The sequence below is a fragment of the Thermobia domestica genome, chromosome 1, assembly GCF_964235325.1.
Source record: "Thermobia domestica chromosome 1, izTheDome1.hap1.1, whole genome shotgun sequence".
NCBI classification, from domain to species: Eukaryota; Metazoa; Arthropoda; class Insecta; order Zygentoma; family Lepismatidae; genus Thermobia; species Thermobia domestica.
This window is the reverse complement of record NC_137454.1, coordinates 385,544,445-385,571,892: the sequence shown is the minus strand read 5'-3', so window position 1 is coordinate 385,571,892 and position 27,448 is coordinate 385,544,445. Positions and strand designations below refer to the sequence as shown.

General features: G+C 35.8%; 1 protein-coding gene across 1 annotated transcript in view; it reads left to right on the top strand.

Moving 5' to 3' along the window:
• obe (activating signal cointegrator 1 complex subunit obelus) overlaps positions 1–27,448 on the top strand; it is a 230,274-nt gene that overhangs the window by 97,180 nt on the left and 105,646 nt on the right. The window contains exons 25-26 of the mRNA XM_081732076.1: positions 3,052–3,220; positions 16,703–16,923. Of these exons, the coding sequence (XP_081588202.1) occupies positions 3,052–3,220; positions 16,703–16,923 (390 nt within the window). The remainder of the gene's footprint in view (positions 1–3,051; positions 3,221–16,702; positions 16,924–27,448) is intronic.

Here is a 27,448-nt window from a genome sequence, read left to right as displayed (position 1 = left end):
TAATAATAATAATAAAAATTGTGGTGGTGGTGGTGGTGCAATTAATTTGCGATTATCCCTTTGGAATTCTAGTACCTATTTTTAGGTACTAGAGTAGTGTCTTCATTATTCGATTAAGAGAATCGATAAAACTTTTCACTTCGGTGTTTTTTCAAGTCTAGAGGCAATGTACAACACGTATAGTTTCAATCCTTTCTGCGTCGAGACATAGGAGGTGATGACGTCATAACTAAAAGAATATATTTTCTTGTTAGACCTATTTTTATTTTTTGGCGGACTTGACGTTTGCACCAAGAAGATTGAAATTTTACACAAACATTCAGTCCACCGAGTAGAATGTATCAGATCTCTGCGTTAACACCCGGGGAGGGGGGGGGGGTTCAGAGGGGCAAAAAGATAAAGAAAAGAGATTTTTTTTAACCAAAAAATCCCTGTTCTCGCGATTTTCCTGCCTCAGATACATGATGGAGACACGTGAATGGTACTATTTGATAGGCTGTTCTATTCTGAAGAGACCGATACACGAACCATGATCCTAGGATAAATAGGGATGTCTCAGGAAATTTTTGACCTGAAATTCTGTTTTATACGGTAATTTGGGGTTTTTTGGGTATATTATTTTTTGGCGAGCATACTTTTGCACCTAGAAGATTGAAATTTTGCACAAATATTCGGACCACCGAGTAGTATTTATCGGATTTTTTTTTCAGATCTCTGTGTTGACACGGGGGCGATGAAGAGTCCAGAGGGGCAAAAAGGTAAAGAAGAGGGATATTTTAACCAAAAGTTCCCATTTTTCTCGATGGACATGTGAATGGTACCATTTGAAAGGCAGTTCTATTCTGAAGAGAATGAGGTACAAAACATGACCTTATGGTAAATAAGGATGTCCCAGGATTATTATTATTATTATTATTATTATTATTATTATTATTATTATTTATCTGAGATCAGAGTCTTTTACGGTAATCTGGGGCATTGTGGGGATCATTGGTAAATATTTCTCCCGTCCTTACTATTCAACATAGAAGCTTGAAAGTTTGTACACAGATTTAATGTACTAAATCCCATTAGTATTTTTCAGCTAATTTTCAGATCTCTGCGTTAACATAGGAAGGGGGCAAAGGGGCTCAAAATCTGATAAAAAGTTTCAAAGAAAAATCCCCGATTTCTCTGAAAATTTCCCGCCTAAAAGATATGATAGTGAAATGTGAATGGTACCGTTTGAAAGGTTGCTCTATTGTGAAAAAAAAAAAAAAAAAAAAAAGAAAAGAACCATGATCCTACGATAAACAGAGGAAATGCTGTAGCCGCTTGACTGAAAGTCTATAATTTGCCTTAAAAAAACAGAAACTTTAAAGGGTTATACAAATATAAATATGTTTACGGTTTGTTAATGGTAGTATACTTTGTGTGAGTTCGTAGTAAAGCTTGTTAAATATTTCACTATCTAAAGGTAAACGGAAATAATTATACCTTCACATGTTTTTATACTGTGCTTAATGTTGCCTTGGTATTAAATTATATTGCGCTTAATATGGAATAAATACTTCTGGATTTTAAGTAAGTGATTACAACCTTATTTACGTTTAATACAACTCTTGTCTTAAGGGTCTTCACTACAGCGAAATTTAACTACCACTAATTTTAGAGGTTTCCTGTAATATCCTCAAAATAAATAAAAATATTCGAAAAGCGGAAACGTAGTGAACTAAACAATACGATTTTGCATGTGATATCGTTATCACAACATACCAATCTGCTTTCGATTTGCAACTGTAGATAGATTTAACAGTTTTTGCGGGTTCTGTAAATAGCGGCATACCAAAAGCAGATAGGTGAATTGTGGTAAAGGTATCACATGCAGAATCGTATTGTCTGGTTCACTACGTTTCTGCTTTTCGAATATTTTTATTAGTTTTGAAGATATTACAGAAAAACTCTAAAACTAGCGACAGTTTAATTTCGCTGTAGTGAAGACCCGTAATAATAAAAAGCAAAGCACGTTCTTGTTGAGCCTCATCACTATTCATTCTGAAATAAAAGCAGGTAGACAGGAAGCAAACGTTGCAGAGCGGCGGTTGTTAACTCTTAGGAATCTCACAGACTGAGGTGGTTTTGTGTCATAAGTAAATATATTAAATATACCAGATAAATTGTCTGCCAAGTATTACACACAAGAAATATAAAATTCCCAGTGGAATTGAATCTGCATATAAAATTAGAATATGACTATTACAAACAAATGTATATAATGTTAAAGGAGTACCTGTTGTACCGTTCAAATTTTTATATGGTAATAATTTCGATAGCACTGTTGGCCTTTTATCGACCACACCTAGATAATCTTTAGTAGAAGTTTAAAAGTTGCCGAAATTACCATTGAAAATCTTAAAGGTGCATTTGGTAAGTAGTATATTGTTTTATTTGATAAAATGTTTGTCAACTTCGTTCATATTTTAATTGTGATGTGTTTAATGTACTGACTGCCCTCCGGTGTGTAGAATTAAAAATAAGGCCTATGTTTAGCAGAAGGGGCCCAGCTCTTTTCTCTAAAAAATGTTACAATTTGGTAAATTCTGTTCACATTCGATTAGTTTAGAGTAGGTTATGTTAGTTTAGGCTAGCTTAGTTTAGTTTAGGTTAGGTTAGGTTAGTTATGTTAAATTAGTGTAGGGGTCCCGCATAATTTTCCAAAAAATGATAGAATTTCGCTTATTTCTATAATATTAGGTAAGTTTAGGGTAGTTCAGGTTAGCTTAGGTTAGTTTATGTTAGATTAGGTTACGTTATGTTACGTCTAAGTACTTGCATCATTCATTTCTTCTGTAAATTTTGTGTTTTTACGTGCTTCTGGACCCCTTCTACTAAACATACTCCAAAAATAATTTCGAAACAAAGAAAGAAAATTAACAGAACCGATGATTGTGAGTTCGTTACGCAAATAAATTAGAAGCAGGATACAACGATCAGAATTTTTTAATATCAACAAAATATATTTCGTTTATTGAGTATAGTTGTTTAATTTCTTGCAATTTGTTTGGTTCATAGGTTTATGCAAAAGAGGCTCAAGAACTTGTGATGACAATACCATTGGTAGAACCATTACCGTCTCAGTACTATGTAAGAGCAATCAGTGACAAGTGGCTTAGATCCGAGAGTTATTGTGCGCTTACATTTCAACATTTAATTCTTCCGGAAAGCCATCCTCCGCATACAGGTAAGTTTCCAGCTATAGATAATTTGTTTGTGGAATGGATTTTATTTCGTTTCAAGTTGACAGGTTTTAATTGAGCGTAGGTGAAGTTCTGTCAATTGATAGTGTCCATCTGTGTGACCTCTGCAGGGGTGTAGCCAAGGGGAAGGGGGCATTGGAGCCAGGGCCCCCCAAATGATTTCCTGGACCTCTCAAATGACCAGCTTTTAAAATATCATCGTAAGATTACCCGACTTCAGTCATATAAAAATAACAAAGTTTATCATACCATTGATAAATAATTTACGGTTAATTATTTACCGACCGAAAAACAGTATGGTACCTCTTCCGTGTAAGGAATGGCCAAATACACAACTTGCTAGCACATCTGCTACAATCAATTGATCTAGCGCTCCTGTGCGGATCATGTCCAAATTGAATGAAAAAGATTTAGATAATGGAACTATGTTATTCCACACCAATTGTAACATTTTGTGTGTGTAATTCTTCGTTAGATTTATGTCAATATAAACTGCATAATAAACAAAAGGACTTCGAAAAAAAAAAAAAAAAAAAACTTTTTTGTAACAGCAGATTACACAGTTTACTGTGATTTATATTTGACAGTGTGAAGACAAACATTTTAACAATATAACATAAATACTGCCATAAAACAATGGTACAAAACTGATTTGTAACTACATTATATGTTTATACGTTGTAACTAGTGTTTTAAAAATATTTTTATCAAATGGAAAATTTAGTGAAAAACAACGTTTTCATTCAGTTTTCAGTTTGGATTTCATTCGCTTTTTTTACTACTTGGTGTAAAACAGGAAGTGAGATATAGCTGTTAATAAAATAATAATAATGTATTTTAATGACTAATAATAAATAATAATACATACATATTTTCAGGAAGACTGAAAGAAATTAAGTGAAATTTCAAAGAAAATCAGTCTTATGTAGATATGTTTTGTGTACAAGGGGTTAAATTGAAATAGTTATGCATAAATGTATAACGTTTCGTCTGGGGCAGTAGTTCTTGGTTAAGATAATAAAAACTACCTGGTACGTAATATTTATGGAGATAAAAAGCTAACAAAAAATGTTTTTAGTTTACCGGACAGAAACCAAAATTTTCCGTGTTCTTCAGGCTTCAAAATCATTAGCTCTATTTTTTTTTTTTTTTTTTTTTTACATTGTAGCTGTCCCCCTCCGCCCTTACGCACGACGGGCCCCTCCTAGATAAACCTGCTGGCTATACCCTTGGTCCTCTGTTCCACAATAAAGGCCTATCCGATTTGCCATAAGGACCAAACTCCGTCATGTAATCAGGTCAAAAGTCACGTTGCGTGCTAAATCAGGGTTCCTACTGGTCAAGGAAGTCAGGAAAAACTCAGGGAGAATGGTGCAAGTCAGGGAAACTCCGAGAAAAAGACTGGAAATCAGGGAAAGTTAGGGAAATTTTATAAAATAAATGTTTTCTAACATTAATTGTACACCAATTCCAGCTTAGCCAACCTTAAATGATCACAGTATGGGACGTTGTTCAGATTTTTATGAGAGGTAGGTGGAATGTACGAATGAGCAATTGATTACTATTTGTCTCTATAGAATAAATGTTCTCATATATAAATATTCACCATTATTTATTCCTTATTTATATGTCAACGTCATCCGACACCTGTCATGAAAGTCAGGGAATTTCCTGCCAAAGTTCAGGAAGAAGTCAAGGAAATAGATATCTCCAGATCAGTAGAAACCCTGTAAATCGAGTCTGAAGATTCCAAATCCAAATGTGAGATATCTCAATCACGTAATCTTCGCGTAGGGCACCCTTCATAATTCGAAGAAGATGAATATACTTTATCATCATTATTGATTTTACTCAAGCAACTTGACTTTTGACAATGTTCTATCCGTATTTATCTTACGTGCTATACATCGTTTCTAAGCTCTTCGTCATGTCTTCACAATAAGTTTTCAATTAGTCATCTCCTTATTATAGTTTCTGAGATACGTGGACGAATTCATTTTGTTCACTGATTTTCAATTAACTTCAATATTCATGTTTCGTGATTTTTACTATGTCCCATCCATTTGAGGACAATTTGCTTTTAAAATATAGAATTTATATAATCTCTTCTACATTCATTTGAGCTGAATTTTAGCCGTCTCCCACAAAGTCTGTTCACATTATTGCAACCGGATAGGCTCCTTCTAAAATGGTGCGCATTTTAATAAAACGTAACATATACTTTATTTTAAGCTTTTAAATCGATCTATTGCATGGGATTAAGATCGGTCAGGAGTAAGCATATGGTGTTTACTCCATAGGATGGTAACCCAAGTATAGCAAACATTACAGTAGATGGTCATTAATTGAATTTTTCTGCCGAGCGTTAACGACGAAACAGGTTATTCCAAAAGCAATAGCTTCTTTCACCGCTAACTACACATATGCGGAAATTCAAGTAATGACATTAAACTTACAAATAGAACAAAATTTCAGCATCATTTAACCTGAAAATCAACTAAACACTCTAAGAATTCTATCAATATATTGCACCATGCATGTCAAGGTGAAGAACATGAGGCAGCAATTCTCGGACACAAATAACGCAAATCATACACACAAATCTGAGTTTATCTTTAATAAAAATACTATACTTACATATTCTTAGAATAGAAAGGTAATATTATAACAGTAACAAGTATCCATGTTCTACATATACATATATATAAACGGATGCAGTGATTTTTATGTTTCTCGTTACATTTTTGTTGCAGCAATGTTAAAAAGGTTCCTAGCATGTTTGCTATTCTGGCGCCGAATGATGGCTGCTTCACTCAGCTTCTCTCTTGTTCTCGCTGTTCACGCGAGTTCCACCCACCAAGCTGATGTAATCACAGGTAGGGCTGTGATTGGCTGCCGTTGGTTGCCAAGGCTACGGGCTGCTTCGTCTGCTGGAAGTCGCTATCCGTGCGAGAATGCATAATGCTGGTGTAGATATAGCAGCCTTTTAAAATAAAAGGGAATTAAATTTGTCTGAACTGGATACACCAAAAATAATGCACTAATAAGTTTATTACAAGCAGTAAATAAATTCAAACTTTGAAGTTTTCACAGATACCTATATGTATATAATGTGGGAACAAAGCTATTTTCCGTGATAACTTTAGTAAAATTTGTTTGATTTTGTGGAAATATTTTCGTATATTTTCTTTGAAGTTCACCCAGCAATCCCATTGCTTGCGGTTGAAATCGGTTAAAGATTAAAAAAAATGACTCTAGAATAAGATTTATCCCCCTCGTTAAAATAAATAAATAAATAAAATCACAGTAATATTCGTTAAAAAAATCCGATTTTAATGAAACATAATGTCTACAATTATATGAAATAAAGTTTTAGCAGGGAAGGCTAGTATGTGTTTCACTTGAGACTTAAGAGCCTGCCATACTAAAAATAATACAAAATTTACCATTTTTCTTTTGCTTGTTTTTTTATAAGTGAAAGAAGATAATGAAATGCAGCTTACCACAGTCATAGATAGTGTTATTCTGCAACAGAAAATATGAACCTGAAGAATTTTGCAGTGTTGACATCCATAGAAATTACAGTGTTGCCGGAATAACATTTCCCCCCAAATCTAAGTGAAAGCAGCGACTAGAGGAATTCAATTGCATTTTGATTACGTATCACGTTCTCTTGGAATCCTGTGAACTACTTTTTAAATAATAGTTATATTTAGTTTGTAATAAACAAAATAGTTTTAACATACAGTTATTAAAATTAAACAATAATGTTATTTAAAAAATAGTTCATTGGGAGGATACCAAAACAACATGATACGTAATCAAATACAGGTGAGTTCGTTCCTCCAGTCGCTGCCGTAACTTAGATTTTGGGGAAATTATTATTCTGGCAACACTGTAATTTCTATGGATGACAACACAGAAAATTCTTCAGGTTCGTACTTTCTGTTGTAGAATAACATTATCTATGATTGTGGTTTCATTTCATTATCTTCTTTCACTTATGAAAACAAGGAAGAGAAAAATGGTAAATTATCTCTTATTGTTAGTATGTCAGGCTCTTAAGAATTAGTTTTGTCTTATCGTGATAGCTACAAAAAGTCTCGCTGCTAACGTCCCGATTAAACTTTGTTGGTTTGCTTTTTCGAGTGAAAGGGCTGAACTCCTATAGCTTAAAAATTCATACAGGTTTATTACAAATGATTGACTCGATTTAATAAATTCACTGTTGCTTTACTACTAGACACAAAACTTTGCAGACGTGATTTTTTTTCTTAATATATATAAAAAAAAATCTTGCTTCATAACTGAAGATCAGTTTCTCACAAAACCCATCTTCTTCCCTAAATCGTTGCAACTGTGTCGAAAATTCAAAGCGTCTGACTGTCATCGCGCGTCAGGGCTTGTAGCAATTGCAAGCAAGGCTTCTGCTTCAATCGTTTCCGTAAGATCTTGCAACGGTAGATTGTGATATGTTCAGCTCTATGCATGGCCTCTTCGTCAACTTCTGTGGCTTCGTTCAAAACTCGCTTGCACGCACTCAACCATTTCTTGCTGTAGGCCAACCAGTTGATTTTCGCTTGCAGAGACATCCCTGAAGCTGTAAACTGTGCATACCATTGCCAAAGGGATTGGCAGTTGGTGGAACTTTGTAGAAATTCGTTCAGAAGTGTCGCACTGTTAGGACAGACTGGTGTGAATGAAACTCGAGCACAACATAAGCTTTCTCTGCATTCGTCAACTTCTTGAGTAAATGCTCACTGTTGCGCTCTCGTGGCAGAAATCAGAAGCGAATCTGCAACACACACACACACACACACACACATACAACAAACACAAAACTTTTTGAGTTTTTTTTTTTTTATTATTATTATTATTCGTCTGCAAAGTTTTGTGACAATATTCCCAATAATAAAGCTACAATGGGATCGGGTCAATCATTTGTAATAACCCTGTATTTCGCCGGCTTCTAATGTTCACGGTACCACAAGTATAAACCCCGTTAAGTCACTTCGATAATTTTAGAGGAGAATAGTAAAACCAAAAAATTAAAATGGCTTTGGGATAAAATAATATTTTTAGGCAAACCATGATACGGATAAATGCGTTATAAGAGCATGTGTTAAGTGTTAACCTTAGCATGCGGTTAGAACTTCGGTGGTCTGAGAAAATTGATATATTGTGTTAGACTTACCGAGTTTTAGCATAACAGTAACGTAAAACTAGTTGAAAATTCCTTCAAAAATATACTTCTCTCGTCTGGTTTCTCTTTTTAACTTTTTTCTTTTAAAAATTAAGTACATTGGATTTAGAAACATACTTCAATTCTGAACATAATGATTTTTATTAGCAGAAACGTACAATATGTTCAAATCTAAGCATTTTTTCGTATGCGTGGGTTTCCTCGGAGTTCTCCCGTTTCCTCCCACTTTCTTCATTCCACCATTTCATTCATTTCTTATCACCACAGTCTCCTTTAGCTTACCCGGCGTATCCGTGGGACGTAAAACTCAAAATTTCATTTCTAAGCATTTTCCTAAGGATACTCGTCAGAATGTTGGTCAAACAGGCACTCGATCTTAAAGCAGCTTCATTAAAAATGACTTGGCTTTTAATATTCCAAGCCGATGGGTTGGAGGTTCAAGTAGATCCAAAATGTTTTTTAAGAAAAGAACCAACTACGGATTTAACGTAGTTTAGCGTAACAAGCCAACTTTGATGGTACCACTCGTATAGTAATCTTACTATATAGTATTTACATTGTTACCTAGAGAATCCATACTCAAAATATTAAACACATTACTTTAACTTTCGAGAAATATGATTCGTTCGAAGGAGAAGTGAAAAAAAGTATTAAGGGTCCGTGTTATTTGACGGCTGTGTATTGCCGTTAGAAAGTTTAATTATTAATATATGATCACTTTGTTCTCTCTGAAAATTAAATTGTTGTTGTGGTGTCCTTCTTTCATAACGGGGAAGGGATTCAGAGCTGCACTTCCATTAAAATATTTAAGTGGGATCGGAACTGTGGGAAGTTGGTTTGTGTCTGGATTGTATTCCCAGCGGAATTGAATCTGCATATAAAAATTAGAATATGACTATTACAATCAAATGTATATAATGCAGGGTTCCTACTGGTCAGAGAAGTCAGGGAAAATGGTGCAGGTCAGGAAAGATCAGGGAAAAAGACTGGAAATCAGAGAAATTTTATAAAATATTGTGATTATGCTTAAGGTTTATCCTAATTGGGGTACATTGCGAGAGGTTTTGTGTCTTAAACATAACCAACTCCCTCCTACACTCTTGATAGAAGAGATATACATATTAATTAAACTTAGGAAATTCTAGGCGTGAATAAAAGATACAAGCCTCAAAGTGTGTGATTGTTTTTAATGTTTCGATTTAATTATGTTGTGTTTGTGAATCGGTTTATGTGTAGAGACATTCTCGGCAGTTGACAGAATTCTTAAGCACATATCTGATTTCTTGTTGAGGATATCGTCCACGACTATCACTCGAGGTCCAATCTCAGCTCAAGTCCTTATTGTCAAAACAGTAACTCTTCCAAACTTTATCTGACGTAGACTATGATTTTCGAAGTCTCAAGACAAGAGGTGTTTCCAATATACCAGTTACATTGAGACTTGTCGACGATATAATGTCCGGTCACCTTCCCCTATCTCGGAAATATCGTGAGATTATATACTATTTCTTTTGCTGAGGTTGTTACCCAAAGTGACGTAAAACCACGCCATGACCCAGAAAACCGGGTTCATGTACAACTCGGAATTTGGTTCAGATAAAGAAATCCGTCAACACAAGATTTACATTATGAGGAAGTTCATTATGTAAATCAAACTGTCTTTAGCACATAAAACGAATTCACTGACAAATTACATAATAATTCTTAGCATTTTATTATAGATTTATGATCTGAATTTATGTAAAGGAATCTTTTCCTTGTTTTGTTCACCTTTCAAGAATTAAATTTGAAACCGAAGTACAACACAAATAAAAAGTTTATAACTGGCCGGTTACAATATATTTTTTTAACATTAATTATACAGCATTGATCATAGTATGGGATGTTGCTGAGGTTTTTATGGGCGGTAAGTGGAATGTACGTATGAGCAATTGATTACTATTTTTCTCTATAGAATAAATATTCTCATACATAAATATTCACCCTTATTTATTCCTTATCTATATGTTAGCGTCATTGGACACTTATCATGAAAGTCAGGGAATTTCCTGCCAAAGGTCAAGGAAATAAATTTCTGCAGATCAGTAGGAACCCTGTGATGTTAAGCCAGTACCTGATGTTATTTAAATAGGTCGTAGCTACCCTTGTGTGCGAAATTATGTGCCATAAATGCGTTTACTTTTAAATGAAACAGGTTTTAATCAATCTAAGATAACTATTTTAATGTGTAACTCATCATAAACACTCTAAACTAGAATTATTTCTTTCTTTCCTTGCCTCTTCTATGTTTTCTTATTTTCCTGCCTGCTGTTATTATTATGTTTTATTATTGTAATTATTATTCAGATCAAACATCGTTCAGTGTCACTTTCTAATTACTTGCAATTAGTAAAGGCCAATTTTAACATTCGCAATTCTACATAAGAGAACACTAGGAAAGCTACAGTGTTTCTCATTGTTATTGTCTGCCATTCTTCAAAAGTGACATCACATCCACAAATGAACGTACAAGGGACCCGATCACAAATGCTCATCTGAATTTTTTCCTTGGCTATCTAACAGTGTATTGGTTGTTTGTTGTGTTTTGATACTGTTTTTATGAAGCGCAACATGTAATGTTGAAACTGATCAGTACGGCACGTTTCGAAACTCTTGATAAAGTTATGCAAAGTTGTGATGTCGTCTTTATTCCTGACAGTTAGCAATACAAAATTATTGTCTTTCATATTTTGTTCAGCAGTATCAAAGGACGCTAAACATGCAATAACCTGACAGTGATGATTTACAATATATTTACAATGTAATGTTATTCACGGTTTGCAATACTGTCACCTCCGTGTCACTGACGTTTCATGTATTCGTTGCACTAATTGTATACATATATACATAGCACCGTACTGCAATAAGTATTATCACTATTGTGTCCGAGTTTTGAATTGTATTTACCATTTTCGAATGTCAATAGTGCGTCATAATGGGTAACCCTGTATCCCGAAAACGATGCCGCAGCGGTATTGAGAGAAGTTAGTCAGTTTGGTCTAACGAATCTACCCACAAGCTGTGTAACATGTCCTCTGGGATACTCTGTATATATATATAATATCAAAGCCTCAAAGTTGATTTTAAGAATTAAAGCCTTTTTCCATTTCTTAGACTGCTTCATCCAGGTCTTAAGTGCAGCCTTATGAATGGGTGGATTGGGTTAAAATGACGGGGGGTGCTCAGGACAATCGCACCAAAGGGACCGCTGGGCTCGAAAAGGTTGAGAACTACTGACATAGTGTAATTAGTCAAGTCATTCCGAAGTAATTAATAAGAGAAGGTTATACCTTATGATGGGGTGAATGAATATTTTATTTTGTATTTTAAACTTGTTCAATAAGACTCTTGCCAGTATTCCTTTACAGTTCCAAGTAGAGATTGAAAACATTTTATTAGGAGACAAATTTACAATGTAACACGAGAAGAAATTTTAGATGATAATTGCCAAAATCTATCAAGAACTATCTACAGTAATTTATATGGTATTTAAAGAATACCATTCCATTACTGGTATAATGAGACTGAGAAGGAACAATGTAGAAATAGGATGACTGATCACAGGATTCGAACCTGGATCTTTTGATTTCGACATGACTCCCATTCTATTGATAGTCGCCTTCTCATTACTCAAAAAATTTTACACTCGCAAATGAGCATAAATAAATAAATAAATAAAAGTCAACTTTTGCGGACTATGAAACAAAGAACAAAAATGGAAGATTTTTGTGCACTGTGAAACAAAGAAAGAACAAAAATAGAAGACATTTGCGGACTGAAACAAAGAAAAAACAAAAATTAGAGACCTTTGCCGAGTGTAAAACAAAGAAAGAACCAAAACGAGATACTTTTGTGGACTGTGAAACAAAGAAAGAACAAAAATTGAAGACATTTGCGGACTGAAACAAAGAAAAAACAAAAATTAGAGACCTTTGCCGAGTGTAAAACAAAGAAAGAACCAAAACGAGATACTTTTGTGGACTGTGAAACAAAGAAAGAACAAAAATTGAAGACATTTGCGGACTGAAACCAAGAAAAAACAAAAATTAGAGACCTTTGCCGAGTGTAAAACAAAGAAAGAACCAAAACGAGATACTTTTGTGGACTGTGAAACAAAGAGAACAAAAATTGAAGACATTTGCGGACTGAAACAAAGAAAAAACAAAAATTAGAGACCTTTGCCGAGTGTAAAACAAAGAAAGAACCAAAACGAGATACTTTTGTGGACTGTGAAACAAAGAAAGAACAAAAATTGAAGACATTTGCGGACTGAAACCAAGAAAAAACAAAAATTAGAGACCTTTGCCGAGTGTAAAACAAAGAAAGAACCAAAACGAGATACTTTTGTGGACTGTGAAACAAAGAGAACAAAAATTGAAGACATTTGCGGACTGAAACAAAGAAAAAACAAAAATTAGAGACTTGCCGACTGTAAAACAAAGAAAGAACCAAAATGAGATACTTTTGTGGAATGTGAAACAAAGAAAGAACAAAAATGAGAGAATTTTGCGGACTGTGAAACAAAGAAAGAACAAAAATAGAAGACTTGCGGACTGTGAAACAAAGAAAGAACCAAAATGAGAGACTTTTGCGGACTGCGAAACAAAAAAGGAACAAAAATGAGAGACTTCTCCGGACTGAAACAAAGAAAGAACCAAAATGAGAGACTTCTCCGGACTGTAAAACAAAGAAAGAACAAAAATGAGAGACTTTGCGTATCTGGAAAACAAATTAAGACTAATTTAAAGTGTGCACTTTCGTATTTAGTTCAATTGTCCTGCACTTACATTGAAAAATATATATTGCTTGTAATAGTTAATCCATTTAAACGCAACCTTCATGAATAGTAAAATAATTCCACAGACCGGCTGTGGTCTGACAGTATCTTAAGACACAAAAGATTTTATTACTGCAAACGTATTGAATAACCGAACAGTCTTACCTTCTTTACCTTGTGTGTTACGGTTTTTTTAAAGTATTTTGGCAGAAATTCGTCATCATTGGTCACATAAATTGTAGGAAGTTATTTAAAGGCTTGCAATGTGAAGTAAGCAATGAATAGTAGATTTTAAACTAGAAGTGTAAAAATATATGTATTCCAACTGCCGCTGTTTGATTAAATTGACAGTTAAGTAGTCAGTGGTTCCAGCTATGATGCTTATTTTAAGTGTGTAAGTTACAGTTATTTATCAACATCAATATTTTATCTGTATTTTCCTCATCACAGCTTAATGTTGAAATTTTTAAAATTGAAAAATTGATACAAAAACTACGTTTTCCGTGTTAATCCAGGGCTCCCACATTCTGGAAAATCAGGGAATATCAGGGTAATAAAAACAGGGAAAATCAGGGAAATCATACATTTTGCGTAAAATATGGAAAGTCAGGGAACATAAATGTGCAAAACAATTCATGAAGTGTTGAAGTGTAAATTATGTTTCTTCAAAAGTGTCACAGCAGAGTGTGAACCATTTTAAAAGGAATTTCAGAGTCTTGAGCCATTTGTCTTGTACTCAGAACTTCTATCTCTCATGAGTCGTTGTGTCAAAGAAAGCATTATGAAATTTGTTGGCAGTGCAGTGAAGCTTCTTGCTTTGGATTTGACTGAAATGAAAATTTACTAGAAATAAGAAAAGTGGACATTGGTTTTAAGACAGAGAAACTACTGAAAGAACTGAAAGCATCAGATAAAGATAAACTAGCTATCAGTCTTGACTGTCGAAACTTTTTTGCTGGGCACATCAAAAGATTGTGGAAAGCAGCCCTGTGCAGTACAAACTGGTACATGCTCTGTCAGCTTTGAATCCCAGGCTACAAAAGAACAATCCAGAACTTGCTCACACTAGGATGAAACGCACAACTCTGCATAAGCATAACAGAATATATGATTCTATACTTGAGAAAGCAAAGTGTCAATTTATGTCTTTCTGTACTGAAATCCAGGCGTCTCTTGCAGTTAACTTCAGAGAAAACGAAAAGAAGATGGGCAGCATCAGGTTAGATGACTTCATTGCAAAGGTGATGTCCAAGAAACAAGAATATTTCGATTTCTGGCATGTTGTGAAAATATGTTTAATTTTATGCTTCAGTGGAGAGCTTGTTCTTAGTCAATAAGACACTTACTGTATAAAGTCAAACCGAAGATTCTCTGGTAGCACAGAGGCAGATGCATGACGCAATTATGTACTATGGAGGTATAGAATCTGTTCCTGCTGATTGAAGAATGCTTCAGCTCGGAAACGCTATGAAGAATACCTTATAAACAGATGGGAGTCCAAAGTGTAGAGGAAAGTAAAATCAAAGGTGAAGAAAGAAAACTAAGTGCTAAAGTTAAGAAATTGGAAGCAAAGAATAAACAAATGAAATTATGTTACAAACAAGAACAAGACGCTCTCGTAGAACAAATTCAAGAACTGAAAGCAAAACAAAATTCTGTTTAAAAAATGTAAATGTGAGGATTAACATGTCTCAGGGTTGGTAATATTAGGACTGATAATATTAGGCTCAGGGAGAGTTGGCAATCTATTCTTCACTGTTTTTTATTGTTTTTTCAAGCAAAAAAAGAAAAGACTAATTTGCAATGTCAAGGTATGTGTTACTGTGTCATACATATATTATATACTTACATGTTAAATTGTGTAAATAACAATTACTCATATTAAACATAACAAATATGTAAATGGTTATTAAATGTGTGTTGGACGGCTATGGGGATGGAGGCCGTTAAAAAAGTGTATGATAGAACTTACCACATATCTTCTAGGGATGGGCAAAACCGGACATTTCGGTTTTCTCCAAAACCGGTTCGGTTTTTCACCGAAACCGGTTTCGTTGAAAACTTTTCGAAAACACACAAAACTATTTCTGTGGATATGGATTCGGTTTCCGGAGAACAACGAAACACCATTCTGGTCAGGAATAGAACAAATTTTGGAAAAAACTGGAATCGGTTTTGAAGAAAACCGATAACCGGTTTCGGAGAAAACCGAACCGGTTTCGGCGAAAAACCGAAAAACCGGTTTTTATGCCCACCACTAATATCTTTCCATTTATATTCAAGAATTTTATGTCAGGGAAAACAAGAAAGTCAGGGAAATTGATCTTCTTTTTTCTGGGAACCCTGTAATCGTATTGCACAGTGCGGCAGTTAGAAAACTAGATTGGATCTGTAAAAAATAACAAGTGAAATCATCTTACCTTGGTTTAATCAAAATAGGAAACTCATTTGTCCACACGATGCAGTAAGTTATGGAATGACTTCTGGAAGTCTTTGAATGTAATAGTGTTCAGGCTCCTCGTTACTCCTTTGTGGATGGTGGAAGCATCGGTAAAATGCAACCTTTCAGTGATAGTTTTAATTTGGAGAAAATATAGTAGTCACAGGCAAACAGGTCTGGCGAGTGTATGAGTTATGATAAAATACAGACACTTTTTTGGGTGGGTGGGGGGCAAAACTTTCTTGCAGCTTCTGCTTCTCCCTTAAGGAATGGGACACAAGACGTGCACGGAGCTTCCGTTTTTCTAAATCCGTTATTTGACTACCTTATCCACCATCACGAGATCTGATATTGCCCTAAGATTTGTATTTCAGTGATTCAAACTGATATCCCGAACTTCGTTACTCATTTCAGTTGTTTTGTCAAACGTACTTAGACCTGGGTGCTCATCATCTTCCACAGTCTCTGATCTACTACTGAACCTTTTGTGGCATTTAGAAGCACGCCGTGGTGAAAGGCTATTCTCCCCGTAAACCCTTTTCAATATCTCTGATGTTTCCGTTGAAGTTTTCCCTAAGCACGTAGAGAACTTTATATTCCTTTCTTTTTCCATTGTTGAAACGGTGACGAAGTTATCACAACTCCAGGCCATACTTAGCCATGCCACACTGGTGACTGGTCGAGCTGGAAATTTGTGCAGATGTTCCCGAAGTCAAACCCCCACAACTGTAAAAAAGAACTTTCGTAGTACAACTGCTTTCCCAGGGGGGGGGGGGGAAGAAGTCTTGTTTCCGTATTGTCACACTGTGTATTGTTCCTTTTCAAGTATGTATACATATATCAAATCCTTACTTGTGTAAGGTTATGGTTTGTCGTCAATGTTACTCATACAGGAGTGACGTCAGACTCCTGTTTTTTATTTGTTTCTGCATCTTCAGTGCGTATAACCAAAACACACAATAAGTTTAGGGTAATTGTATTACTCTTTGTTTGTTTTTTAATTGCAGAGCTGTTGCCGTTGGAGCCCCTTCCTGTTGCAGCGTTGGAAGATGAGGAGTTACAATCTCTGTACAACTTTAGTCATTTCAATTCCGTACAAACCCAGATCTTCCATTGTTTATATCATACAGATTGTAATGTGTTGCTCGGAGCTCCTACTGGGTCAGGAAAAACAATAGCAGCTGAAATTGCCATGTTTCGAGTATTCCGTGAATATCCTGGGTCCAAGGTAAGTCAGAACAATGTTAAGTTTTTTCGCTGCAAATTAAAAAATAATAAAAATTTCGTTGGCGCTGCAGTTTCTTTAAGGACACTGTAAATGGAAGTGGTGTATCTGATAATTGTTTCGAGACATCTTAGTTGACTAATCGCCTGTTTCGGCGTTGATCATGGACCATTCCATTCTGGATGGAGAATAAATGGGCTGCCACTACTTTTACAAGTTCCGTGTGCTCCTATTGAAAGTAGTCCTTAGCCAGATGACGCACATTCAAGTAGTTGATAACATGATTAGCATATCAACTTTCAGGCCGTTCTTTCTAGTGTTTTAATTCAAAAGTTACTCTCTTGTAATAGAAGCAATTTACCACTTGATAAATACATTTTGCACTTACAGTGCAAGGGATCTAAAATTGAAAGAAGACTTCTTGATAAAGTGGTCGTTTATTGTGTAGACTTCTTTCGGCGACTTCTTCGTGAAAGGACTGAAGATGAAATGATTTTCCTGTATATAGTAACAACGTAAGAGCCCTGTAAGCACTAACAATGCGAGAGTTTATTGTAAGTTGTGCTGCTTCTCTTCTTCATGTAACTCTTACACTTTGTGTCCCAAAATTAAATTACAATTAGTGAAGGAAGAAATTATTGAACCATACTCCTACAGACACAGTCAACGCAGTAAGTGATTCCACTTATCTCTTTAATAAATAGACCTTTTGTTCGTTATTGACTGATAGACGGTAAACCTTTCTGAAGTTGGCCACCGGTATGTCCGATAAAAACTAGCCAAATTTCATTGGTTGTGTGATTGAATTCCACGTTTCTTTTCAAAGCTAGACAGCACAGAACTTGCTGTTTAAAATGGATAAGAACTACTGAAGATGTCCAAGGCAAGTATCCCCTCCGGGACTCACACCCAGGACTAGAAGTATCGCTTTTGGAAGTCAAACATAGAATTACACGTACATAAAGTATTTCTATTAGCAATTGCCAATAATGGGAACTGGCAAAACTTGCAGAAGTGACTATCTTACAAGGACGTATCGGGTGATTTTGAAGTAACTTGACTTATGTAGACATTAGACCTTCCATGTAGGATTTAGGGAATATTATTCGTGTATGTCATTTATATTCTTTCACAGGTGTCGCTAGTTGTCAGTATAGGATAAGATAGAGAAGATGTAAGTTCCGAGTATGATTAAATTGAATAGTTACAGCGCTCGGCAAATTCATGATGAAATTAAGCTTGTGTGTGATAGTGATTGCCCATCCGAAGACACTATCAGGAGGTAGAAGAGGAATTTCCTGAGAGGTCACATGTCCCTTCTAGATGAGCCAAGACCTGGACAACCTTCAATCACGGACGAAGCGCTATAGTGAGGAAAATCTAGGAGCTAATCTTGGACGACCGACGAATGACCATTCATAACACCATGCAGCAAAGTAGACTCAGTTATGGTAGTGTGTGGAAAATAATTCATGAAAAATTGCCTAGGTCTGAAATTTCAGCACATTTGTTCCTCGATTGCATTTGATTCGAGCTCGCTGTCACTTTAGCTTCTGCAGCAATGGCAGGTCCTAGTTGACTTTGGCCTGGCATTAGGTGCACGTATAGTGTGTTCCGAACATGCCTTGTCACTGCCTGAAGTATACGAGCTACTTTGCTAGGGTTTGTTAGAACAAAAAGACCTGCCTGCGCTGCCATCCAACTTAAGTTTTTATTATAAATTGGATCTAACAAAACGTTACAATATGGCTTCTAAATAATGACCCACGACGACTGAATAGCCCTCACATATATATGTGAAAATGTACCCACACAACACAGTTGACACTTTAAACTGCACGATAAATCAGCTGCTGCTGGTGTTGATATTTGCAAAGTCATTTCCTAGGTCCGTGTTCGTTTATCATATGGCATAACAAATTAGCGTAAACAAAACGAAATTCAAAGCTCCTCTTCAGAGGCAGACACGGTGTGACGTACCAAGTTACTTGTGGAATCTTTTGGAGCAAGATGAGGATTATATTGCTTGTCTGATAACTGTGGAGGAATGCTGGATTTATCTATTAGATATTCAGACAAAACAGATGAGGGGGGAGTAGAAACAATCTTCACCCCCCACCACCAAAGCAAAGCTGTAATAATCTGTTAGTAAGGTCATGCTTTTTTATTTATTTATTTATTTATTTATTTATTTATTAACTGTCGTGGGGTCATCTTGACAGACGACCTTCAAAAGAATGGTAATATCACTGGCACATACTACTGCTCACTTCCAAGAAAGTTTCGAGATGCTGTTAAGAAAAAAATGTCGCAGTATACTCACCAAAAGGATCCGCCTCGGTGCGGACACTGAACCCGGTCATGCGTTTTAGTGGAGGCTGCTAGATGTAGCTTTGAAATGTTGCTGCTGCAGTCCTCTTCTTCTAATTTGGCACCAAGTGACTTCTTCCTTTTCCAACAGATGAAGCCATTTTGACAACAAAAATGACGTCAGAGAGGAGGTAGAACAATGGTTTTCCATGTAATCTGCAGAGAGTTCTACAATGACAACCTTCAGGAGGTCAAAACAGTTCGAGATATGTGTAACTCTGCACGAAGAGTATGTAGAGAGGTCTTAAGAAAAGATATAAGACTCAGTACTCTTTAAAACTTTCCGATACCCCCTTGTTCAAACTAAGAATTCACTTATTGAAAGAAAAAACCTTCCTCCTGACTGTATAATTAGCCCTGGTTCGATTCCCACTGAAGCTCATGTGACTCGAATTCCATATTAAGCTGTAGGTCCACACTTCATAGCCACGGTTGAACGAAATACTAAACTCTGATTCTAACAACTAGTCCAGCAATGCCATGCAAGTTGTATAAATGAAAGGAAACTCAGACACACAAGATAGCTGACAAGTTGAAGCATAGGCAATGTTGGAGGTGATGTATACCTTGCGTCGATGTATAACTTTCACCCTGTTTTTAGAAAGCAGAAGCTTGCTGAAGGGTGGTAAAAATTCAGGACGGTGATACATAAACTAACATCATATGTACTTGTTGTTTGCTCTCAATAAAACACTATTTGCTCTCAAAACATTAATATTTAATTTTGACAGTGCTCACTCACTCACTAACTCTGTGGCCTATGAACCCGGAGGTTCAGTGGCACGTTCAGAAAAGCTCTGCGTTGATTTCTGTCCTTTGACTACTGGATCCAGTTTGTACTTTGTATTCCTATTTCTGTGAGATCCATCTTAATATTGTCCTCCCACCTGCGCCTAGGTCTTCCCAATGGTCGTTTTCCAATTGGAATTCCAGTTAAAATTTTGAAAGCGTTCCTATTTTCTTCCATTCTGGCTACATGACCTACCCACCTGAACCTCCTGGATTTGATGACCCTAAAAATGTTCGGTAAACCGTATAAATTATGTAGTTCCTCGTTATAAAGTTTCCCATTTCCGTTTCTTCTGCACCGTTGTATGTCGATTTGGTTGCTGAGTAAAATTTCACGAAAGAGATGTTTATATATCTCGGCATCATGCCTATCTAATGCATAAAATCCTACGAAACTTTCTTTAATTTCTAAAGTCGCTTCTTCATAGTTCACAACAACGTAGCGAAGAATGACACTAACCTGATCAGTTTTTCTTCTGTCTAATGTTGCATCCGCGTTTATTTAATATATATATATATATATATATATATATATATATATATATATATATATATATATCTTCAAAAATAGCTTCATGATTACTTCTTCCACATGACAAGTAAATAACAGAATATAAGTATTCAGTGCCGAGAAATAAACGGGTTTAGGGGGGCCCCTGGGCTTGGGAACTTCAAAAACTACTAGTAATCTAGAATTCCAGCACACTGACTATTTCTCATACATAAGAAATGGCCCTATAGGCGTGGGGGCTCCCCCAAAAAATGTTACTAAAATTGCTGGCAATTTTAACATTGACAATGATTTTTTTCACTATCTTTCCCAGTCCAATGTCAACACTCACACTATCTTTCCCAGTCCAATGCTGCGTCTGCCACATTTGTTATATATTCGTTCAATGGCATGCTCTCTGTTTTCAACATTGTAATGTTAACACTTGTTAGCAACACTAACAACCTAGAATGGTTGAGAGGCAGTCACGCTCAACCTTTTTGCTATAGTGTCGTGTGATGTTTCTGCCAAGCTTGGTGTACAAACGTTTCATCGTACGGAACCTGTTTTACAACTTCTCATTTTTACACTTGGTTGGCAAACACTGACAAACTGGGGTCCTTGGGAGAGGAATACATCCACAATATATTTTCCCTTTAGTGACGAACGATGTTTATGCCACGTTTCATACATATACATCCGGTGGTACAAAAACCATCTTCCACATTGTATTTACAATTCGTTGGCAACACTGACCAAATGGGTACGTCTGGGTTCAAAGTGATATTATCAAACTCTTGCCCGAATCACATTCTAGCAATGAGCCAAAAAGGAACATGATGGGTTCAAGTGCTTTTGCATAATGCATCGTAACATTCACTTTTACTTTTGTCGAATATGCCATACATAGAGTCACAAACACCAACAAACTGTCCCCTTATAGGGTCAGGTTACGGGTTTGCCCGTGATTTGAAAACTATTTCGTACTTCTCATGGCAAGAGCTTTCAGACGATATATAGGTTTTCCCCAGGTACTTTGTCCCGGTTTGGAATCATCCCTAATGAGTAATAAACGGGTTCAGCGAGGCCTCGGCTTTTAGGGGGCCCCAAAAACAGAAAAAAAAATTCTAAAATTGCTGACAATTTTAAAATTGACAACGATTTTCTTTCGCACATAAGTAATTAATAATAAAATATAACTATTCAGTAGCCTATTGAGTAATTAACGGGTTTGACGTGCCCCCCTAGGCTTGGGGGCCCCGGTGTGTTGCACCGCCCATTGTTATAGCACGAAGTGGATATGCACTTTTTATAATAGTTGAGGTCGTAATGAAAGGAAAATTGTTATATTTGAATGAACAGAAGAAGGAACGTAGATATTGTAAAATATTTTTCAATACTTTTTTTTTATATTGTTCTCGGGGTTTCTTCATTGTTTGTTATTATTAAAATACCTATTAATATTCTAGTTCTATTGTACTAACAAACCAATATATGTTGTCAATAAAATAGTTCGTTAATCGACCTCCTGGTGTGATAACCATAGTATTTCATGTCACTCCTTCTCTCCCCCCCCCCCCTCCCATTACGAAATTTTGGCTACGTGCCTGTTGAAGTGATTCCGATTTGCCGTGGTGGACTTTCAATATACAAGAGAAGAAATACATAGGCGACACCAGGATTTTGGTAATGTGGGTGCAGGCTAGGATGGGACAACACATCCTAACATTGTTGCCAGAACGCTCTCCACTATTGAGCCTTAAGATCTCAAAAATAATCCCTAAGGTTTTTACTCATTTAAAAAAAAACTAGAAAAACACGGTATAATAGTAACTAACTTATGAGAGACTTTAAGAAGTCACTCAAATATATCCAAACATAGGAAACAAGAAATATACAAACTATAAAGGAGTATTGTAGGAAATCTCAATATCGAAGTTAATGTGGGTTCAGCTGCAACCACTGTGGCGCCGCCTATAATGAAATATACCTGTAGTACACATTGAACATGATCGGAAATATGATCACGGCTGAAATTATCCAACTTGTGATTTCTCAATGTTTAAAATTGTATATTCTATCTTCAACCACTTCCAGTGTTTTGTAAGTTTCAGTTATGCTCCACAGATGGCACCACGTCGTTTGTCGTTGGTGGTTCAAAAATAAAATATATGATACTATCTATACATAAGCAGTTATTAATCAATTTACTTTTGATATTCTAACAGTTTAGCTGGTAAATGGAAAATATGAGGTCTTGACATTATTCCGACAAATTAAACAAGAAAATAAAGGTACTCGTAGTAACTAACGTTAATTTATTTAGACACTCATTTTTTTTTAAATTTCACTTTACACTTAACATTGCATCTTTGCACTGTACACACTTTAAGAGTTGCAATTTTTAGAGGAGCAGTTATGAGCACTTTATGCTCTTGCTTCAATATATTCTAGTCTCTGTATTTCAGTGTGTATGTTGTTAATTTGTGAGGTAAATAACTGTTGCCGGTATGTACGGTAATTGTCAACACTTAAGATAATTTTAATTCCCATACGATGTACGATACCTGAGACCTATTACACCATTGAAGTTTGCAAAATTTGCAAAGTGAAAAGTTCTTGAGTTCCACCATTATTTTTGAAGAACTTTGCAATTTGATGTTCTGCAATTGCAAAGTTATTTACTCATGAACAGAAAAAGAGTTTGGAGATAATTACAGTGTGTAGTGGGAATTTTATTTTAGAGTATGATATGATTAGACCTTTTATAAACGAAAAACATGACATAAATGCTTACGTTAAAATCCGTGTCTAATGAATAACTAACGTTTCTGTTGCGAAATAGTAATTATTAATTGAGTTAATTCATGTGTTCCAGTAAAGTAAATGTGTTCCTATTATTTCATTTAGACTGAGTTCTTTTACTCTTTAATAAGTTAGTGGTAATGTTGAGTTCTTTAATAAGTTTGTGGTAATTGTTACTATGAAGTGTTGTGGTACCGGTTTCATAAATGTCATTTATTTTTGAGTCATGTTTGTTCTTAGGCAAATATTTCTGCAAGTAGGTTATTTCACAATCGCTTTCATGACGTGCATGTTAGTTTATTATGAACAAGTACAGAATAACTTAAAAAGGGTATGTTTACTGAATGCATTTTATACAAGAATTCATTTATTTTACACATCCGCAGTTGGTATCGTGTCTTGCAACAAATCTAATAAATTATGAGTTTAGTTGAGTCGGCGATAATTATTGTTGTATAGTAAAATATATACAAATCAGTTAATTAAAAATAGGAATATAAAGTTATCTCAGTCTGGGATTTGGTTCATTTGTCCTGTGCTGTGGACTAGGAGAGTGTTTCCCCATGTGTATTTGCCAAGTGTGCATCGAAGTAATTATGGTGTTAACTTTGTTAATGTTCTCCAATGTACTCCAATACGAATTCTACTTGCTCACTTGTCAAACGAAAGCATTCTTTAAACTGAAATAAATGCTTGCCGTGGAAGTTGATTGTGCTTTTATACATTTTCTTAGGAATCTCATCCACACTAGATTCATCACTTGGTGAATATAATAACCTCCGAAACATTTTCAAACGACAATGGCTCTTAGTCAATTATTCAGGCAAAGCGAAAGTTCTCTGCAAAATACAACACAATTTTGCAAACTCTTCCTTCGCAGTTTTCAATGGTGGCAAGGGCGCCTATGTTGTGGTTTCCAAGGGGGAGCAAGTATAAGCAACATTTCAAATATAGTCTCAAATTTTGCGGTAACTATTCCAAAATATCTATTGGGTTTTCGATCTTCCGAAGCATAATTTCCTTTAAACGGGGGGGGGGGCAGCGCCCCACCTTGCCCCCCTGATGGGCGCCCTTGAATTGTGGTGATGGTGTAACAAAAGTTAGAAATTTCTGCAAAGTCTTTGCAGGTTTTCGCTTTGCACTTTTCACTTTGCAGAAATATTTTTTCGTGGAACATAAACCTCGCTACAAATTGCAGAGCGCAAAGTGAAAAGTTGCAAAGTTCAATGGTGGAATAGGCCCCTGGTGTACAATAATAGGAAGATATATGATAATTTAACAAGTGCTAGTAAAATGTAAAATTAATAATTCTGAAGATACTTAACCTTTAGAGGACTTCCAGAGATTTAAAAGAAATTGTAGACCTTCATGTTGGTAGCCCTAGTAGCTTTGCTAATTGTCACAGGGACATGAATGATTCCTCATTCGAAAACTTATGGAACACAGATTCCAAAGAGGCAACTTTTGTCCCCCCCCCCCCCCGTTTCAATCCCGTAGAAGAAGAAAATAAAAAAATTAAAAATGTTTTTCTTTGCCTTTCTGGGACTCTAGCAACCCTGTTCGTCGTACGCCGAAAAAAATTCTGGCATGTAGCCCAGACATTCGATGCAATCATATATATATATATATATATATATATATATATATATATATATATATATATATATATATATATATATATATATATATATATATATATATATATATATATATAAGGGCGTAGGCTCAATAGCAAGGGAGATAAATTCGGAACCTTGTATCTCCGATAGTCACCTTGTATATTTTTTGCTTTTGGACTGTGGTCTAGCCTCATGTTGGCAACCCTAGCGACGCCCTAATTGTCCCAGGGATATGAATCATACCTTGTTGGAAAGCATATGGAACAGATTCGAACGAGATGACTTTTGTGCTCGTTCCGCGGCAAACCCGTAGAAGATAAAACATGTTTTACTTTCTTGAGCCCCTGGCCAGTAGCGTACGCAGGAATTTATTTCGGGGGGTCCAAACTCAATATAAAGATATTTTATGTTAACATTTCTAAGATTAGGCTAAATTTACACAAATGTTGAAATTTCGGGAGGGTCCGGATCCCCAGGACCCACCCCCTGCGTACGTGTTCCTGGGACAATTAGGGGAGTCGCTAGGGCTACCAAACTGGGGCCGACCACAATCCATCGAAAAATCTATACAGGATGACACGTAATTACGAATTTACGAATTTTTATCCCTTGGTATTGAACATATACCCTTCATTTATATATATATATATATGTTTGCATCCAATGTGTTTCCTACATGCGATTATTTTTTTCTTGCATAGAACAATGATCAGTGTTGCCAGAGTCCCAGAAACGTAAAAAAAAAAGTATTTTTATTCTATCTTATATTTTTTTTCCACACGTTTGGAACAGGGGGGGGGGGGACAGAAGTTACCTCGTTGGAATCATCGTTCCATAAGTTTCCCAACGATGTATCGTTCATGTCACTGGGGCAATTAGGGCGTAACTAGAGTTGCCAACATGAGACTAGACCACAGTCCCTACCAAAAATTGTACAGGGTAACTATAGTAGGTACGAGGTTCGGAATTTTTATCTGCCTTGCTGTTGAACCTACGCCCTTTCTTTTTTTTATATGATCTCATCCAATGTCTAGCCTACACGTCAGATTTTTTTCCCATGTACGACAAAAAACAGAGTTGCTAGAGGCAAAACAAGGTCAAATATGTGTTTTTCCTTTGTTTAGAAAAAATACAGTGAAAAAAAAGGTAAATTCAATATCCCCCTCATTGAACGCCTCGCAAGCCCAAGAGCCATATAGATCAGCGTTTTACCAACCGGTGTGCCGCGAATGGACCGCTGGTGTACCGCGAGGAAATCGAAACAAAATTATTAATTCTATAGCAACCAAATTGCAAGACATAGGGAAAAAATGTATATTTTTGTATTTCACATTACTATGAATTTCTACCATGGAAAAAATTATTGTAATTGTAATATATTATTCTACATCTATTACTGTGTAGCAGACAGTATTTCGGCTCGTATACATTTCCACGGTTAGCTGTTATGCTACGTTTCAGTTGAGAGTAGGGGCGAGTCTTTAAAATAGTTAGGAAAGATAATTTGAAAATCTGGCATAATTTACAAAAATCTAGCATAATTCGGACCCGTGTTTGGCATCATCACGAGTCTCGAATGTGGCAACCCTGATGCCGAGAAGTAGTTTGAGTTTGAACGTGAAGGAGAGAACATCAATCCAGCAATAAACAAACGATATGTCCTTGCCTTGCGGTACTTACGGCGAAGAAAGAAATGTATACATTATATGAAAAGCTGCGGAAATGTGATTCGAAATTTTAAAATTACTTTCGCATGTCTAAACAAACGTTCGACTTCTTAGTACAACGAATTAGTAATCATATTCAGCGCCAAGATACAGAAATGAGAACACGGAATTCCTGCAATCTTTATGCTTGAGAATGCCTACTTCTTCGATTATGATGAAGATTTAAACCCTTGTTTTCTTATTATGAAGGTTATTCATACCCTACATACAGGGTTGCATAATCAGCAGAATAAACACTGGGCAACTATTCTAGATTCATAATTTCTTCATATCTCCATTTTGTTTATTTCCGCATTGTTGATTTTTTTTATTATTACTTCATATGTGCTAAGACATATTCTCTATCAAAACGAATCCAACGATCCCTTTGTTTAAATCGCTTAAGTGAGTTTCGCCTGTAGAAGATAAACTAATTAACATACATACATCTGTAAAACTCACTTTCCCGGTTGCCATAGTTGGGTAATTCAAACAGATCCGAATTTCCCTTGCTGAGAATTTATGTAAATAGCAAGCCGCTATATTTGTGGTACCTCACAACCATTTTGATTATTTCATTCTTCATTATAGATTGAAGTGATGTGAAAAAAAAAGAAAATAAAAACTAAAGTAAACAAAAAATCCAAATACAGGAAAAGAAACAAGAATACACAACGCCTGCCAGTCACTCACTGTAGCTAGATTGAAAAAACCTCTCAGCAAGCCGGCTCCGGCATTACCGGCTGCGT